General features: G+C 39.2%; 1 protein-coding gene across 1 annotated transcript in view; it reads right to left on the minus strand.

Moving 5' to 3' along the window:
• The window catches only part of hdac8 (histone deacetylase 8), an 80,839-nt gene that overhangs the window by 22,399 nt on the left and 38,673 nt on the right, over positions 1-19,767 (minus strand). The window contains exons 5-7 of the mRNA XM_060832657.1: positions 19,457-19,569; positions 16,527-16,604; positions 16,332-16,440 (exon numbers count right to left, since the gene is read on the minus strand). Of these exons, the coding sequence (XP_060688640.1) occupies positions 16,332-16,440; positions 16,527-16,604; positions 19,457-19,569 (300 nt within the window). The remainder of the gene's footprint in view (positions 1-16,331; positions 16,441-16,526; positions 16,605-19,456; positions 19,570-19,767) is intronic.

A 19,767-nucleotide genomic window follows, 5' to 3' on the forward strand; every position in this document is an offset into this window, starting at 1 on the left:
AATAGCTAACACAGATCATATTGAAAACAAATCCATACCAAATTAAAAGCAGATTAGGCTGGGAGAGAGAAGAGAATCCATTTTTGTGAATAATCCTACAGCAGGCGGGGGGCCCCACTGATTAAATCACAAACCACAGGAAACTCTCAGAAGACACTGAAAAGGCTTTAAAAAATGTTCCCTTTTGTTGAAGAAAATTTACTGAATGAACAAATGCCATTCTGGGGGAAAGGTTGAGAGTTCTCCCTAAATGCAAGCTTTAACCTCACGTTTGAAGCTACACTTTCACTTTTTTCAAGGAATACTACCTTCCAAATCTTCATGCTTCACACAGACAATTTTTATGATCACTAGTAACAGAATGTGCAAATTCAGACTTCGTATTTTCAGTAAGCGCATGCATAATTTACTTTTGGTTCATATACTTGAATTGTTTTGCTCACTGTGCCATTGACAAATCTGTCACAATTGACTGGGGGGCTAAATATTGCAGATTTAGTGCAACAGATTTTTACCTGATTTTCTAATTAAGTATAGCTCATGTATTGGATGGAAGAAATGGGAAACATGTCTGAATTCTGTTCTTCCCCATTCCAAAGCTCTGTTGAATATTCATAGTCTGTTCGAATTTCTATTTTTTTCTGTTAATGAGGATACCATTGCCACTTGAAAAATTGATTCCCCCAACACTTCTCATTTGGTTTTCATGCTCTATCTAGCATTAGGGTTACCATTTATTTTACTCAAACTGATCACTGGCTGATATACAAGATGAATCCAACTATAACCCTTGTTCCACCTGTAGAAGTTCTTAGCTTCCACTACACATTTTAAAAACGATATCACAGCTAAGATAACAATTCACTCAACACATATGCATGTCTTAACCCTCTGTGGTAAGAATGTTAATGTCTAACATACTGCATTACTCAAGATGCTATCCCAGCAAGAACATGCACTTTCACTCACTCTCTCCCTCCCTTGAGGAGATTTATCACTTCAGCTTGCACTGAGGTCTGTAGTTTCAAGGTAGTAGCCTACTCTATTGCTTCAGCTGGAGATGACCCCTGCCATGAATAGTTTTTTTATGTGCTTCACAAATAGTCCACTCACACATATTGACATCCCAGATAATTTTGTTGAATTTTAGTGTTCTTAGCAAAAAGGTTAACTTTGTGAAAGATTAGCTACCATGAAAATGATTTTTTGACTGCAATTTGTATTTCATGAGATGTCCTCTTAACTGAGAATTGAGCTCAAACAATAATAGGATCAACAATGGGTACTAATAGTTTCATTTAGTTTAGAACCTAATTCTCAGTCAAGATGGAATAAACAATTACATTTATCATCCTCTGAAATCCAGTGAAATAATTCAATATTCTAGTTCCTAATGCACTAACATTTATACAGGATTCTTCACTTGCTGTTCTATATGTCACACATTGGAAGACGTGAAAACTGACTCTTCCCATCCAGCATCCACCTTCCATTACATATAAGGGCCCAGAATTTACTTATCAGCAAATTATTCAGAATAAAGACTTAAGAAAAGGGGAAAATTTAATGAATGTCATTGAAGCAACAGTGTCAGTGATCAGACAATGGATTGAAAAGATGTACCGAATTTGCCCTGTATGCACTCAACAGCATAATGACAATTTACAACTGGTGGCACAGTTGGCAAGTTCAAGCTTGGACCAATATCTTGTTGGTTCTGACACTGATCTCAGAAGCACTGATGTGATTTGTTTCAGTTCTGATTAATGTGGTGTATGTTCACTCATTTTTTTTAGTTTACAACACTTTTACACTCAAAGACTTTCAAAGGCCAGTATGTAATCATCGCTCATTGGTTAAGCAAAAATATTGAAAATAAAACTGACGGAAATAAAGAAAAAGGATATTGAAGCAGAAATCAGTATTCTTCACAACATTTCATGATTTGACTAGATGCTGTGTTCAAACAATTCCGAAACTTTCAAAGTGAATATCAAACAATGTGTGTGTAGATTCCGAGGAGATAGGAGAAACGCTAAATGAATATTTTACATCAGTATTCACACTGAAAAGACAATGTTGTCGAGGAGAATACTGACATACAGGCTACTGGACTAGGTGAGACTGAGGTTCACAAGGAGGAGATATTAGCAATTCTGGAAAGTGTGAAAACTGTTAAGTCCCCTGGGTCAGATGGTATTTATCCAAGATTCTCTGGGAAGCCAGGGAGAAGATTGCCGAGCCTTTGGCTTTGATCTTTATGTTGTCATTGTGTATAGGAGTAGTGCCAGAAGACTGGAGGATAGCAAATGTTGTCCCCTTGTACAAGAAGGGGAGTAGAGACAACCCTGGTAATTATAGACCAGTGAGCCTTGCTTCAGTTGTGGGTAAAATGTTGGAAAAGGTTATAAGAGACAGGATTTATAATCGTTTCAGAAGGAATAAGTTGATTAGAGATAGTCAACACAGTTTTGTGAAGGGTAGGTTGTGCCTCACAAACCTTACTGAAATCATTGAGAAGGTGACCAAACAGGTGGATGAGGGTAAACCAGTTGATGTGGTGTATATGGATTTCAGTAAGGCATTTGATAAGGTTCCCCACGGTATTGCACAAAATACAGAGGTATGGGATTGAGGGTGATTTCGTGGTTTTGATCAGAAATTGGCTAGTTGAAAGAAGACAGAGGGTGGTGGTTGATGAGAAATGTTCATGCGGGAGTTCAGTTACTACTGGCGTACCGCAAGGATCAGTTTTGGAGCCATTGCTGTTTACTACTTTTATAAATGACCTGGGTGAGGGCATAGAAGGATGCGTTAGTAAATTTGCGGATGACACTAAGGTCGGTAGAGTTGTGCATAGTGCTCAAGGATGCTACAGGTTACAGAAGGAAATGGATAAGCTGCAGAGCAGGGCTGAGGGGTGGCAAATAGAGTTTAAAGTGTGAATGGTTCACTTTGGAAGGAGCAACAGGAATAAAGAGTACTCAACTAATGGTAAGATTCTTGGTAGTGTAGATGAGCAGAGAGATCTTGGTGTTCATGTACATAGATCCTTGAAAGTTGCCATCCAGGTTGATAGGGCTGTTAAGAAGGCATATGGTGTGTTCACTTTTATTGGGAGAGAGACTGAGTTTCGGTGCCACGAGATCATGTTGCAGCTGTACAAATCTCTGGTGCGGCTGCACTTGGATTATTGCATACAGTTCTCCTTACCTCATTAGAGGAAGGATGTGCAAGCTTTGGAAAGGGTTCAGAAGAGATTTACTAAGATATTGCCTGGTATGGATGAAGGACTTGAGGTTTTTATCGTTAAAGAGAAGAAGGTTGAGAGGTGACTTAATTGAGACATAAGATAATCAGAGGGTTAGACAGGGTGGACAGTGAGAGCCTTTTTCCTCGGATAGTGATGGCTAGTACAAGGGGATGTAGCTTTAAGTTGAGGGGTGATAGATATAGGACAGATGTCAGAGGTAGTTTCATTACTCAGAGAGTAGGAGGAGCATGGAGCGCCCTGCCTGCAACTGTAGTAGACTCGCCAACTTTAAGGGAATTTAAATGGTCATTGGATAAATATATGGATGAAAATGGAATAGTGTAGATTAGATGGGCTTCAAGTTGGTTTCACAGGCGGTGCAACATCGAGGGCTGAAGGGCCTGAACTGTGCTGTAATGTTCTATGTTCTATATATTACTGAGACTTTTCTTTTTGACTGAAAGCACACACTTTTGAACAGACTACATTCTTGCAATCAAATATAAACAATTACTGAATTAAATTAAATGTGTCTCTTGGAGTGTTGTACATTAACTTTGTTAATATTGCAGTACCTTGAATCTTACGATATGAAAGCAGTTCCTGAAAAGTTACAGTTTTATGCCAGGTCAATGTGCAAAGTGCTGCAATATTTATTGTGGCTGACTTCATTCAATAGTAACATACTAACATCTAATGGCTGGTATAAAATCAGCATTAAAGTAATAGGAACTCTATAGATCACTAATGGGTATAGACACTTCTAGATATTGCTAGGCTACCCATAGCAGCTGTAAAACTTAAAACGTACATTTGAGAAAGGCCAATTTATTGGTCTTCTCAACTCAAGCCACCATTTACAATGTTAGCATAACGAAAAGGAAATCTCTTTTCATTCACCATTACAGTCAATAGGATCAAGTTATTTAAAATTATTGTAACTGCTTTATTTTTCACTCCATTTCAGTTGATTAGTTAAACTACAAATTACGATTTGCAATAAACAGCATATATAAGGTTATCACAATTCATGTTAAGTAAACATAATTAATATGAACCAAAAATTGGAATTGCTGGAGAAACCAAGCAGGTCTGGCAGCATCTGAGGAGAGAAAGCAGTGTGAAAGATTCAGGTTCAGCGACTCTTCTTCAGAACACTTCTAATAAAAGGTCAGTGGACCTGAAATGTTGACTCTTGTTTTATCTCCACAGATGCTGCCAGACCTGCTGGATTTTTCCAGCAATTTCTGTTTCTGTTCAAGATTTTCAGTAACTGCATTTCTTGGTTTCATGAAAAACACCATATATTCTACAGTAAAAAAATAAGCCCACATTCCAAGTTGCCAACAGTAATTTCCAGGCTTTGTTCTTGATGGTGAGATACTCTGTTTTTTGAGATAAGATAAACCCTTTCTAAAAAACTGATCTTGAGCTTGGAAGTACTACCCATTGGCAATGCAACAATGATGAGATCCAGAGACTGTTGCAATGAGATCCAGACACATTTGCAAAGAGACCCATCATTGTGAAGTATCCCCTCACATTCATATCATGAAATTAATAAACACAGATCTCAGTAGAAGAGCCAAGTAATTAGATTATTTAAAAAGTAGCTTTCATAATACAACACTTAAGTTGTCTAGTACACAATAAGTACACAAATTTGGGTAAGCATTATTAACATTATTTATTTTCAAGTAGTTCAGGAATGTCTATTGATTGTCAATGTAGTTTAACTAATAGGAGCGTTCACTCACTTCACCCAGCTTCCACTATTTTCTGAAATTATTCCCCTCAACCCTTTTAGCAAGCGCTAACGAGTTTTAATGGCAGAAATTATAAAGGATAAATTCCATTGTTTTACTGTGAAGCTTTCTTAATTAATATTTAGGTTTTAATCATGTCTATGTTAATGGTTGGGCTGTATGCATTCTTTTTTCTAGAATATAAATGTGATCCACGAGGTCTTCAAACTAATAATGACACTGAGCAGTTTTATTTACTTTTCAATCCCACAACTTTCATTAATTTTAACCTTCCTGCATTATGCTTCTAAATTGAATGTTTAATTTCTTTGCGTCCTGTTGGTTCTGATCTTAAATCCACTCTTTTTTGTTTAAACTTCTTTTTCTTCTACAGTTTAGATTACCAAAACCCTAGCATACCCGATTTGGTCCTCACAAAGTGAGGGAAGCCAAAGGCAAATTAAACGATCAATTTGATCAATTCATTGTGCCCTCAAATCTGATCTTCACTTTTTAATTACCCAAATTTTTAATTCTCCATACCATTCCTACGCTGATCTTGACCTCCTACACTACTGCAAAGAAGTACAACTTAATTTTGGGGGATAGCACCTATGAAACACTTCACAGGCTTCCATGTTCAACATCAAGTTCAACAAAATCAGATCATAATCATCACCTATTTTTCTCTTTTGTAGCTGTTGTTAACAATTCTGCCTTTAAACTGTTAACTGACTTGAGGTGGACCACTGGGGAGGAAGTCCTGCCACCCAGCACTCTGATATCAGCAACACCACCAGGAGCAGTGGACACTCCTGAAGAGTAGCCAGTCTCTGAAGAACATACAGTGTGTTTTCAAAATTGTTATCCAGCTTAAACGATCCAAATAACTGACTTCACATTGTTTCTTTCTCTCTTTTACATTTGACAAATATCTGATTAGGATTCTTTCTTTCATCTTAAATTGTTTTTGATAAACTTCAGACCTCGCTCACAAAAGACCCTTTATCAGTTTTGTACACTATGGATTGTTCTTTTGTGAAACAAGTGTAGCGGTACCTGTCAAAACATCACAAAATTAAGCTCCAAATCCCACTTGGTCACTTTTATCTGTTCAGCAATCTTTGCAAACAAAGCAGAATACCTTTCAAATCCATTCTCATTGAATAAAGACACTAAGCGCAGATTCTTAGATAAATCAAATCCGTCATTGGAAGCATCATATTCATCAGAACCACTATGTCTTCCTTCTGTCTTTACTCTTCAGCTTTTCTTTGGCCAACTCATGTCCCCTAAGCTCCCTAACCCTTTGAAGTTTAACTCTGTTTAATTCCATTTCCCTGTTTTTCCTCCCTTTCCAATTCAGGTTTTCTTATCTCTATGTCCAACATTTTCTGACTCTCTTTTAACTTGTCTAATTTCTAGATATATTTTAACTAAATATAGCTGTGGCATTCTAACTTCAGGTTTCTTTTATCCCAATTCTAAATGTCAGATAATCACTTGAAGCATATCATCTTTACCAAATTCTACTTTTACTTTTACATTAAAGATATGTTACCCTTCTCAGTTTAGATGTTATCAAAGATTTTGAATAATTCACTAATAAAATTTCCATTTCCAGCAATATCTGAGCAACATTCAAAGTCATCTTCAAATTCTCCAACATGGTCGCGTTATGTCCAGAACAATGAAACAGCTATTATTTGGAAAAGACAGACACAGATCCCTCTTGAATCTGGTGGAGTCAAAAATCCTACTAAATGTCCTCAATTCTCATGATCCCGGCTGATGCTATTACAGGACAAGTCAGATGCCATACTGATAAATAATATTTTTGGTTTTCTTTTTAATGTTAGCAAGGTGGCCCCTCACCGAAACACAGGCATGCAATGCTGCAGATCCGAATTTAACAATAAAAGTTAGCATGTAAAAGAAAATAAGTTAATATAGAATAAATGAAACTATTTGCATATTACACACAAAGGAACCTTGATTATCCGAAGGACAAGGTGGGGAGTATTTCATTCAGTTAACTGAATTCCGGATAATCAAATGCCAGATAACAGTTTAGCCGAGATTCGGGACATTGCAATCTTACCGGATAATCTGATATTCGGATAATCGAATGCTGGATAATCGAAGTTCCTCTGTATTTAACATGTTTAATCCCAATAAAGATATAATCCAATTAATCCCAAATGAACTGCTTTACTCATACCAGAGAGAATTCCCTTCTCTACGTCTCCTATAGGACTTTAAAACTTTGGCTTCAATTCCCAGACTTGCAAATCTGATAGTGTCTTGCTGAAGCTTTCCTACCAACGAGCTTAAACTTTCTTCTGCTTCAAAGGACCCCTTCAAGATTTTGACCAAACACTTTTGGTCTGGAACTCTCACTAAATTTCTTCAGGTAAAGTAAGGCAACCCATTTCTAACAATTCGAATGATATTTTCTGCTTTTTTCAGGAGCATCTACTATAATTGCAACATTTAAAAAGCATCTGGATGGGTATATGAATAGGAAAGGTTTGGAGGGATATGGGCCAGGTGCTGGCAGGTGGGATTAGATTGGGTTGGGATATCTGGTCGGCATGGACGAGTTGGACCAGGAGGGTCTGTTTCCGTGCTGTACGTCTCCATGAATCTATGTCAAAGTAAAGATGTTGTTAAACTTGAAAGGGTTCAGAAAAGATTTACAAGGATGCTGCTGGGATTGGAAGGTTTTAGTTAGAAGGAGAGGCTGAATAGGCTGGGGCTTGTTTTCCCCTGGAATGTCAGAGGCTGAGGGGTGACCTCATAGAGGCATAAATAGGGTGAAAAGCCAAGGTCTTTTTCTCAGGGTAGGGGACACCAAAACTAGAGGGCACAGGTTTAAGGTGAGAGGACAAAGTTCTAAAAGGAACCTGCGGGGCAATTGTTTTCATACAGAGGACAATGCATGCATGGAATGAGCTGCAAGAGGAAATGGTGGAGGTGGGTACAATGCCAACATCTAAAAAAGCATCTGGATGGGGATGTGAATTGGAAGGGCCGAAAGCGATATGGGATTAGATTAGGATATCAGGTCACCACAGGTCACCAGTGATTACCTGACATTTAGAATTGGAAGAAAAGAAACCTGAAATTAGAATTTGCACTGAAGGGTCTGTTTCCACACTGTATAACTTTATGATTCTATGATTCCATCTACAACCACAATGGCTGCAGAGCTACGCAAACTGAAACTAAAAAAAAATGCTTTCTCCCAAGTTATGAGTGTTTTCCCAATCAACAGGAAGAAACAAAAATTAACCCCTCAATGTCTGAACTGGAACCTATTACTCAACTGTTTACTCTGTTCACCCATAAAAGTCTCTCAATGTAATCAAAACCCATTACTATTCATAGAGTCATAGAGATGTTCAGCATGGAAACAGACCCTTTGGTCCAACTCGTCCATGCCGACCAGATATCCCAACCCAATCTAGTCCCACCTGCCAGAACCTGGCCCATATCCCTCCAAACCCTTCTTATTCATATACCCATCCAAATGGCTCTTAAGTGTTGCAGTTGTACCAGCCTCCACCACATCCTCTGGCAGCTCATTCCATACACATACCACTCTCCTTAGGTATCTTTTATATCTTTCCCCTCTCACCCTAAACCTATGCCCTCTAGTTCTGAACTCCCCGAACCCAGGGATAAGACTTTGTCTATTTATCCTATCCATGTCCCTCATAATTTTGTAAACCTCTATAAGGTCACCCCTCAGCCTCCGATGCTCCAGGGGAAACAGCCCCAACCTGTTCAGCCTCTCCCTGTAGCTCAAATCCTCCAACCCTGGCAACATCCTTGTAAATCTTTTCTGAACCCTTTCAAGTTTCACAACATCATTCCGATAGGAAGGAGACCAGAATTGCACGCAATATTCCAACAGTGGCCTAACCAATGTCCTGTACAGCTGCAACATAACCTCCCAACTCCTGCACTCAATACTCTGACCAATAAAGAAAAGCATACCAAACACCTTCTTCACTATCCTATCTACCTGCGACTCCACTTTCAAGGAGCTATGAACCTGCACTCCAAGGTCTCTTTGTTCAGCAACACTCCCCAGGACCTTACCATTAAGTGTATAAGTCTTGCTAAGATTTGCTTTCCCAAAATGCAGCACCTCGCATTTATCTGAATTAAACTCCATCTGCCATTTCTCAGCCCATTGGTCCATCTGGTCCAGATCCTGTTGTAATCTGAGGTAACCCACTTTGCTGTCCACTACTTGTCCAATTTTGGTGTCATCTGCAAACTTACTAACTGTACCTCTTATGCTCACATCCAAATAATTTATGTAAATTACAAAAAGTAGAGGACCCAGCACCGATCCTTGTGGCACTCCACTGGTCACAGGCCTCCAGTCTGAATAACAACCCTCCACCACCACCCTCTGTCTTCTACCTTTGAGCCACTTCTGTATCCAAATGGCTAGTTCTCCCTGTATTTCATGAGATCTAACCTTGCTAATCAGTCTCCCATGGGGAACCTTGTCGAACGCCTTACTGAAGTCCATATTGATGACAGCTACTGCTCTGCACTCATCAATCCTCTTTGTTACTTCTTCAAACAACTCAATCAAGTTTGTGAGACATTATTTCCCACGCATAAAGCCAAGTTGACTAATCAGTCCTTGCCTTTCCAAATACATGTATATCCTGTCCCTCAGGATTCTCTCCAACAAATTGTCCGCCACTCACCGGTCTATAGTTCCCTGGCTTGTCTTTACTGCCCTTCTTAAACAGTGGCACCACGTTTGCCAACCTCCAGTCTTCCGGCACCTCACCTGTGACTATCGATGATACAAATACCTCAGCAAGAGGCCCAGCAATCACTTCTCTAGCTTCCCACAGAGTTCTCGGGTACACCTGATCAGGTTCAAGAAGTCTTTCTTTGAAAGTGTTTTAAAAGAAATCACTGGAACTACAAAAATACTTACAAGTTAATCATCAAACCACTTCAGACTCACAGAAAAACCATAACTTTCAAGTTCAAAAATCCAAGCATAAAAATTAATGGAATTAACATATTAAATCACAATTTGCATGGTGCAGAATATACTCTCTCATTCATTCTAACCTAAAATTCTGAGAAGTGATGTTCCAAGTTAAATGGTCAATTTATGCAATTATAATTTATGTATTTATACTTCAAATTGACATGCAAAAAAAAAGTTGCTTTCCTTACGCTGAGCAATTTGTTTGTATATTGCTTAACTATGTAAACAATAATAAGAGCTGAAAAGTGTGGTGATGGAAAAGCATAGCAGGTCAGACAGCATCCGAGGAGCAGGAGAATTGACATTTTGGGCATAAGCCCTTCATCAGGATCATCCTGCCTGACTGCTGTGCTTTTCCAGCGCCACACCTTTTGACTCTGATATCCAACATCTGCAGTCTTTACTTTCTCCCAGATTAATACTAAAGAGCTTGGCTCGGGGAATGGCAAACTTTGAAACACATATCCTTAGTACAATTGCCAGTATGTTGTCAGGGCCCATAGTCTTTGCGGTATTTTCCAACCATTTCTTGAATTTTGAAGTTTCGAAAGCTTCTTGAAATCCAAGTCTCTCCTTGTTAGTAGCTTCCTATGGAGGCCACAAATCAAACGGCCCCACTAGGCATCTTGGAGAAACCCTACAAAATTGCAATATTCTGCTAACTTCTTTATGGCAGCCACAAATTAGGTGATGGACTCTCCTCCATTCTGTACTCATTTATAAAAACGAAAACATTCTGCATTCATCGATGGATTTGGTGCAAAAATCACTCCCTAAACCTTCATATAATTTTCAGTGTGTCATCTTGGTGGTGTTTCTCTGGTTGCACCAGACTCCTTAAAGTTGGGAAGGTCTTGCTCCCAATGGTACTCAAGAAAACCAGTATCTTTAATCTTTTCAGCCGCTTTGTTTGCTATGCAGTAGAATATTTGTGTTCAGAATCCAACTTACTGTCTCTTCATAAAGTAGTCTCATCACACCAAATTGGCTATTGTTTTATTTTCCAGCCAGTGGGAATTTTTGCCGCCACTCAAGTCCAGTAGGCATTCACCGTCCAAGTCCCCTCGGTGAATACTCTTCATGTTGGCTGCTCCCTCATCGGTTGTGTTAGCATACCACTCTTTCCTGATGTTGCCCGTAGCCCGAGACCCATCGTGACTGTACGCTGTGACAATTCCGGTAGCTCCCAGATGAGTACTCCCCTCCTTAGCTGTTGGCTGTGGCCTGAGCCCCCTATCAACCATCGCTCTCAGTCTTCTCCCAGGTGCACAACCTTCTTCCCTGGTGGCAATCACAGCTGGAGTCGTCTCACGACCACTTTCTTCGATGTTACTTCCACAATCCTATGCCATTTTCAAAGTTCAGGAGATGCCCTGCCTTTCAACAAAAAAAAAACAGGCATTTGCACACAGTTTGTGGGTTGTATCCCACTCATATGGCTAATTATTATGTTCATGGTACACTTGAACCATAAATAGAACATGAAGTAGACAAAAGATAAAGTAGAACAGGGAATACTTTACTGTAGGTCTCTCTGATCCAAAGTCAATTTTTAGATTGTCTCCCTTTGCTCCCGTCTCCAGGTCATTTGACCCACTCTCTTAAAGGGCCTGCGCACACCCAACCACATCCAAATATGAGGGAAGATCATGTGCAGTAATTAGCAGGATGTTTCCTTGCCCACATTTAACCTGAAGTCACGAGACTTCATGAAGTCCAGAGTTAATACTGAGAACACCCAGGGGAACTCTGACTCAGCTGTACAATACTGTGCTGTCACTTCTGCTGCGTCTCTCCTGCTGGTGGGATAGGACATACAGTCATAGAGTCATAGAGATGTACAGCATGAAAACAGACCCTTTGGTCCAACCCGTCCATACCGACCAGATATCCCAACCCAATCTAGTCCCACCTGCCAGCACCCGGCCCATATCCCTCCAAACCCTTCCGATTCATATACCCATCCAAATGCCTCTTCAATGTTGCAATTGTACCAGCCTTCACCACTTCCTCTGGCAGCTCAGTCCATACACATACCACCCTGTGCATGAAAAAGGTGCCCCTTAGGTCGCTTTTACATCTTTTCCCTCTCACCCTAAACCTATGCACTCTAATTCTGGACTCCCTGACCCAGGGAAAACACTTTGTCTATTTACCCTATCCATGCATCTCAAAATTTTGTAAACCTCTATCCGGTCACCCCTCAGCCTCCAACGCTCCTTAGCTTAACTCTAATCTCCAGCATCTGCAGCAGCTTCTGCCCTGTCCATGAGATAAAGACCTACATTTATTATATGTTTCTAATTCTTTTCGTAGCTTTGCAGTAGCTTTTAGCGTACACCTGTACACCTAAATCCCTTTGCTTCTTCTGTAGTTTTTGGTCAGTCGTTTCACATAGAGAAAATAGTCTGACTCATATCTTTCAAATCCAAAATAGAACTTCACAGTTCTCCATGTTAAACTGTATCTGCTATAGTTTTATCCATTCACCTAACTTCTTCATTCTTTTATAACACTCTGCTTCCATCCATATAACCAAAGTATGCCTCTTAGCATTGATGGTGAAAAACTGAGACTCCAGTATATATAACCTGCTGAACATCCCTTGTCACAGTGACAGAGAATTAACCCATTACCCCAATTCTTTCCATCCAAAGTTCTACGGGATACTCTTTCAAGATCAGCACTTATGTGCTGCCTTTCCCAGTGGACAAGCACAAGTTTCTCCAGTCTTTCCTCATAACTCCTGTCACTAGACTTTAGCTCCATGGTTGTGCCTAGTTTTGCCTCCAGTAATAAAGTACCTGTGTCTCTGTGAGCAGAGCTGGACACAGTGCTCAAGGTTAGTCTCATCTGAACTGGACGCAGCACTGGGATAGGCTTGATCAGATCTGGAACCTGTGTTCAGGGTGAGTCTAAACAGAACTGAATGCTGTGTTTGAGGAGAGTCTGACCAGATCCAGAGATAAAATTTTGCTTATATTCATTCTCGGGACGTGAACATTGCCAGCAAAGTCACCATTTATTGCCCACCCTTTCAGAAGGAGACAGTGGACTGCCTTCTTGATGTTCTGTAGTGTTTCTGGTATACACACACTATTAGACAGAGAGTTCCAGACTTTGGCGCAGCAGAAGTGAAAGAACAACAATAATGGTCCAATTTGGAATAGGGAATGAATTGCAAGGGCCCCACATTGAGAGGATAGGAAGACTCTATTTCCTTTGGTTGAAAGGTCCATTACTAGATTTCAGGTAAGAGATTGAAGGTTTACAGATGATTCAAGGAGAATTTCTTATCACTGAGAGCTTGCTGGGGAACTGGAACTCAATTCTGATGGAGTGGGAGAGGCCAAAATTATTGTAACATTGAAAAAGTAACTGAGCTGCTTCAATCGACAAGGCCATCGATCAAAATGTGGAAGCTGAAACTTAGCTGGATGGCCTCACCTGTGTTGGAATGGACTCAGCGGATTAAATGGCCTTTTTCCATGACATAATTGACAATGGTTATATGATTCAACATGCTGGAAGGATCATCAGATAACATAATACATCTAAAAGTAATCTGGAATCATACATGAGAAATACATATACCAAACAATTTTCACCTTTCATTTTGATTAGAGAAACATTTATTTAAATTAGCTTTGAGAAAAGTACCATTCAATTACTGAGCATTGTTTTAATTTAAGTGATTTAACCAGAAAATATTAAGCATGAGTATCCATTGGCAAACCAATTTTAAATGGAATTGTAACAATTGTAGTGTTCTTCATCTTTCAATGTTGTATGAACAAAAGGAACTAATCTGTCTCGCTCTTTGTTAGATATCGCACCATAATATACCAACTCAGATCTAAAAGCTCACAATTAGCAAAAATCAGAGGCTTTTCCCTTCATCACTTCTCAATGCAAAGCCTAAGCTTTAAGGTCACAACATGCTTTTTATAAAAGGACAGTCAATGGTGAGACTATCATAACAACTGTTATAAATGAATCCTCAATAAAATTGTCAACACAACACAATAACATGACATTTTTGACTGAAATAAAGTAAACATTCCATGCAAGACAAATTTAAATATTTTTAGTTTTTGAAAACACTTGGTAAATTATACTTTTGTTTTATATAGTCCTGCAATTTATTTGTCATATTCCAGCTGTTGTATTTTAAACTGTCAAACTTTACATTAAAGAAACATTTATTCTTATTATCTTCTGACCCACACCCAGATATTTACACGCAACTGCCAAATTATATTTCCAACAGACAAAATTAATCATTAATTATAGTACTGTAATTAGATTTTGGAGCTTGAAAAAGGTTAGGTTAGTTTAAACACTGCTCCAATTTGGCAGCAATAATTCAGAGAAGTGTCTTTTGCTCTGAAATCAATCCTAAAACACTCCACAGAGAAGCAACAGTTGTTGTATAAAACCAGTTGTATAAAGACAGACATTTATGCGCACAGTTGAAAAGATACATTTTACAGCTGTAGACAGAAGTAACATGGTAAAAAGAATTGGAGTGAGAACTCCAGAAAGTAGAGCAGAGTTGGCTGTAGATAATCCTAAGAATGGAGGAGCAGGTGCTTGGAATGGGATAAACAGAGATCCTCGGGAAATTTATAATAAGAGAACAAGAGATGAGTCATGGAAGCATCTGCAAATGTGGACAAGGATTTTGAATTTAATGATTCTATTTGAGGTCATGGGACCCATGGAAGTGAACAAGGATGAGATGATGAATGAGCTGTCATTACTACGGAGGTGATATGCATGCCACATGTTTCAACTGAATTGGACTTTGTGACTGGCAAAACCTGGCAGGAGTGTGCAGCATAACTCAATACCTGTTACTGCATAATGCCTCTGTTCAAACAGTGTATAATATGGCTTTCCATGTAAAACTTGCAGGAAATCCAGTAATCCTTATAATTATGTTTTGTGATTGGTGCACTATGCATGGCAACATATTTGTAGAGCCATGAGGTAAACTAACACTTTCTTGTAAATGCGGGATTCAGGCCAAGCACAAATTTCACTCACATTCACTCAACTGTTTCACTTGCCTCTTCCGTTCTGCTGCACTACAACATTTCTGCTGGCATTTTGTCCTGATCTTCCACAATTCTAACTTTGTGAAATCTCCACAACCCTCAGCACCAGTTTATCAATGTTTACATATAAACATGAACTCAGCAACAATCAGTGTTATTCAAACATCTGTGAACTCATATCGAGGTAATGTGATGGTGGTATCTAGGACATAGTTATACTCATGGAATCACAGATTACAGAAAATGTCAGTTTGTGAGTCAGTTCTCTGAATTTTGGCACAAGCGCCCATATGTGAGTAAGGAGGAGTTTGCAGGGACTGTTTCTACTGTTGACTTTTCCGGTGCCTAAGTCGATGCCACGTGGTCCATCTATTTTCATTTCTTTTTTGAGACTTTGTAGCAATTGATTCAACTGAGTGGCTCGCAAGGCCACATTGTGTGGAGTCACATGTAGATTAAACCAGGTACGGATGGCAGATTTCCTTCTCTAAATGACATTAGTGAATCAGATGGGTTTTTCTGACAATAGTTTTATGGTCATCAGTAAATTCTTAATTCCACATTTTTAAAAACTGAATTAAAATTCCACCATCTGCCACAGCAGGATTCAAACTCTGGTCCCCAGAACATTAGCTGAGTTTCTAGATCAATAGTCTAGTGATAATACTCTAGGCCACTGTCTGCAACAAGAGTGATGACAACCCATTCACTTCACAAGGGTGACTGTATGATCTGATGCTTCATCTTTGAAATGGTCCTTATTGCAATTAAGTCATAAAACCTAATGAGTGCTCTGTCCACCCCTGCAACCAAGGTAAAAATCCATTCCAGATTAATCAACTTGAAGTCTTCTTTATTGACAGAAAGGATTTCAATCAAAATAAGATTAGGTAATTGCAGTGCAATTCCAAAACACCATAACTGCACATAAATCAACATTAATTGATAAGATCACTGATAGGTGGCAAGATTGTCATTGCCTAAAACACTCAGATAGATAACATATTAGTAGCTGCAGAAAATTGCCTTGTGATTCTTCTTCCTTTGCTGGAAGACAACTGACTTAGACTTGGTATCTTCTGCATTGACATGGGACAGATAAGAAATTCATGATGTGGTGGGTTATGGGCAATGAAGCCCCTGATTATGGGTGAAATTTTGGGCACCCAAATTCAAGCATAATATTTTATAAGAAAGTAATTGTATATTGTTCAGAGTCAGAATTTTACAGTAATTCCTACCTTTCACATATTTGGTAATAAAGGTCATCTTGAATGCCATCCTGCAAAGGCACATTCACAGTATAATACCTTCCTTTCCCCATTCCAACATCTGCCACATCTCCTGTTCCTTGAGAAACAGCCACAAGAAATCGTTAAATAACTCTGAACCAATGCTCTTATCAAGAAGAAAAACTGAAGTGACAGCACACTTACCTGGGAAGAATCCAGGGGAATATTTGTGAAAAGATACAGTCATGACTTTAGATGTAAAACTGAATGCATCTTCTACACCTAAAGAGAATGAAAAATATGACAAAGATGACCACAGATTGTGGCATGCATGCGTTACTGGTGCATTGACTGTAAGAACACGTTCTGCAATTTCGTTGATGCAAACTGCCAAATTGTTCAAAAATGACTATTAGCATACATATAATGCATTATATTAATGACAAGTAGTCTGTTAATTTCTTTCTAGCTTCTGTTCACAAAGTAACACACTTATCTCAACCATAATGCATTAAGGGAGGCCAGAAGTAGGAACAGAGCCCTAAGACAATGCATTTCATGTATCAGTCAGGATGCACTGTTGTATCATTCACAGTTGGAATGAGCTGTCAGAGGAAGTGGTAGAGGCGAGTACAATTACAACATTTAAAAGACATTTGAACAGGTTACATGGATAGGAAAGGTTTAAAGGGATATGAGCCAAATACAGGAAATGGGATTAGTTCAGTTTAAGAAACCTGATTGGAATGGACGAAGATCTACTTCCATGCTGTGTAACTCTAGGAGGTGAAATCCTAAGATAGTATAAGTGTGGTGTGCTTTGTTTCTGATCTGCCTCAGTTCATCCCTCTTTAACACAACATGCCTGGTGGTCCCAGGTTCCCCAAGGAGCACCATGTGGACAATCATCTCAAAGTGGACACCTGATTGACACAGACAATAGAACTCCAAACCTCAAGCAATCCCACAGCCTCAGCCTTCCAACCATGTGTTCATAGACAAATCACTGCACCAAATAATGATTATAGCATACTTGCAATAAACTCACATTATTCATTTCATAAAACAAAGAACTGCAAATGCTGGAAATCTGAAACAAAAACATAAATTACTGGAGAAACTCAGCATGTCTGACAGCATCTGTGGAGAGAAAACAAAGTTAACATTTCGAGTCCAGTCTGAAAAAGGATCACTGGATTTGAAACGCTAACACTGTTTTCTCTCCACAGATGCTGCCAGGTCTGCTGAGCTTCCCCAGCAATGACAGTGCAGTCTTTATTAGCGCCAAACTGATGCTGTCAAATAAAAGCTTCGTTGAAAGAATTAAAAGATAATTCAATACATAATGTAATGAAATTGTGAAATACACAATTAAATTTATTTAAACCCCTATTTGGATATTATAGATTATTTGAAGATGCAAAAATGCTTTAAAATCACTACTTTCCGGGAAGCTGGTGAGAACAGTGTGCAGGGATTCCCAGCACGCTTGTCCTCAAGTCAACAGCAACTCTGTGTTAAGTTATAAGAGCAAAATGAATGACAGTTCCATCTCTATGGTGACCTTGCCATTGACCCAAGAACAACAAGTCGCCCATGCGTGCAATACAAGGATATCTGCAACCTCAAGTTGACTGGGATCAGATTTGATGCAAAGGAAATCTTTGCCGCTGACTGGAGTGTCTGGAGACAAGCAGCCAGGAAGGGTTTGGAAGTGTGAGGACAAAAGAAATGGCCAGATGGTGGAGAAGAGAGTCGAAGGAATAATATCAGTTGACCCTGAAACAAAGCTATTCACCTGTGTGAGCTGCAGAAGAAACCTCCATTCACAAATCCTCTGGCCCATGCAGGGTATATTGAATCCAAAAGTCACATACACCTTGGGCACGGTGTATCATCTCCTAGATTAATAGATGCCAGCTGATCAGATGATGCAGTTAGAGTGACATACACAGAAATCCATTCAAAGTAAATGTTTAAAAGACAAAAGGTAGTCAAACTTTGCAAAAAAGCAAATTTGTGCATTTGTATGATAAAACACAACTGGAGATGAGAAGATTGAGAGATAATTGGAGTGAAACATGCAAGGTCTGAGAAGGTTTCACAAGGTAGGAGCTGAGAGATTGCTTCCCCTCCAAGGACATTTAGAGCAAAGAGTAACAAAAAATAAGTGTTAAAGATACAGATGAGAAGGAATTTCTTCTGAGGACAATTAGGTTTTGAAATCTCTTCTCCAAAGAACATTTGAGGCTGGGTCATTTAAGATATTCAAAGCTGCATTATATAGATTTTTGATCTGCAAAGTGGTCCAGGATTATTTGGTCAGGCAGAAAAATGGAGTCAAGGCCACAATCAGATCAGCCACGATCTTACTGAATGGTGAGGAGGTTTAAGGGGCCGAATGCCTCTGACCAGAAATTCACCAAAGATTTTTAGACAGCACCTTCTAAACCTACAACAGCTTCCATTTAGAAAGACAAGGGCAGCAGATACATGGGAACACCACCATTTGCAATTCCCTTCCAAGCCACTTACCATCCTGACTTGGAAATATATTGCCATTCCTTCACTACCATTGGGTCAAAATACTGGAATTCCCTCACTAAGGGCATTGTGGGTCAACCTACAGGATGTGGACCGCAGTGGTTCACAAAGGCAACTCACTACCACCTTCTCAAAGGCGACTAGGGACGAGCAAGAAAATGCAGGCCAGCCAGCGACACACACATCCCATGAGTGAATTTTTAAAAAATCCATTCCTATTGCAAATAATTTTTCAAATGTATCTGCCTTATGTCAGGTGTCACACTGCCACGTTTACAAGTCAGCCATTTCTAGCCACGCTGTTCTGACTTTTAGTTCAATCCCATGTCTGAAGCAATGTGAACTTCGAACTGATTCCAACAGGGTGGAGGAATTAAATTCTGTAGTAATTCTGAAGGAATTAAATTATCAATACTGGATTACTCACAGCTAACATATGAGACAAGTATGATGCAAGAATAGTAACGCTCCTGCCCTTATAAAATAGCATTTCCTTGAACTTGCCAGTAATGTTATAGGAGATTCTCTAGTTCCTTAATTACAATATCTTGATGAAAGTTATAAAGATGAAATCAAACATTCAATCTTACCATCGCCATGGTGTAGATCCAGATCTATGTATAAAACTCGATCAAACTTCTTTCGCAGTTTTAAAATGCCAAGCACAGCATCATTCAGATAACAAAACCCTGATGCTTCATCTCTTCAGGAAAAAAGACAAACAGACAATGAGAACATGATGGTTTTTCTCCCTGTAGAATTAACCAACTTTTCAAAGTTACTTCCTGGGACATGGCTGCACACTGGCAATTTTGTCAATCACTAATTGCCCTGAAAAGCTGGAGATGAGCCACTCTCCTGAGCTGCTGAAACTCTTGTTGGTCCGCTTATGGTGCTGATG

Source organism: Hemiscyllium ocellatum, chromosome 11, assembly GCF_020745735.1.
Source record: "Hemiscyllium ocellatum isolate sHemOce1 chromosome 11, sHemOce1.pat.X.cur, whole genome shotgun sequence".
NCBI classification, from domain to species: domain Eukaryota; kingdom Metazoa; phylum Chordata; class Chondrichthyes; order Orectolobiformes; family Hemiscylliidae; genus Hemiscyllium; species Hemiscyllium ocellatum.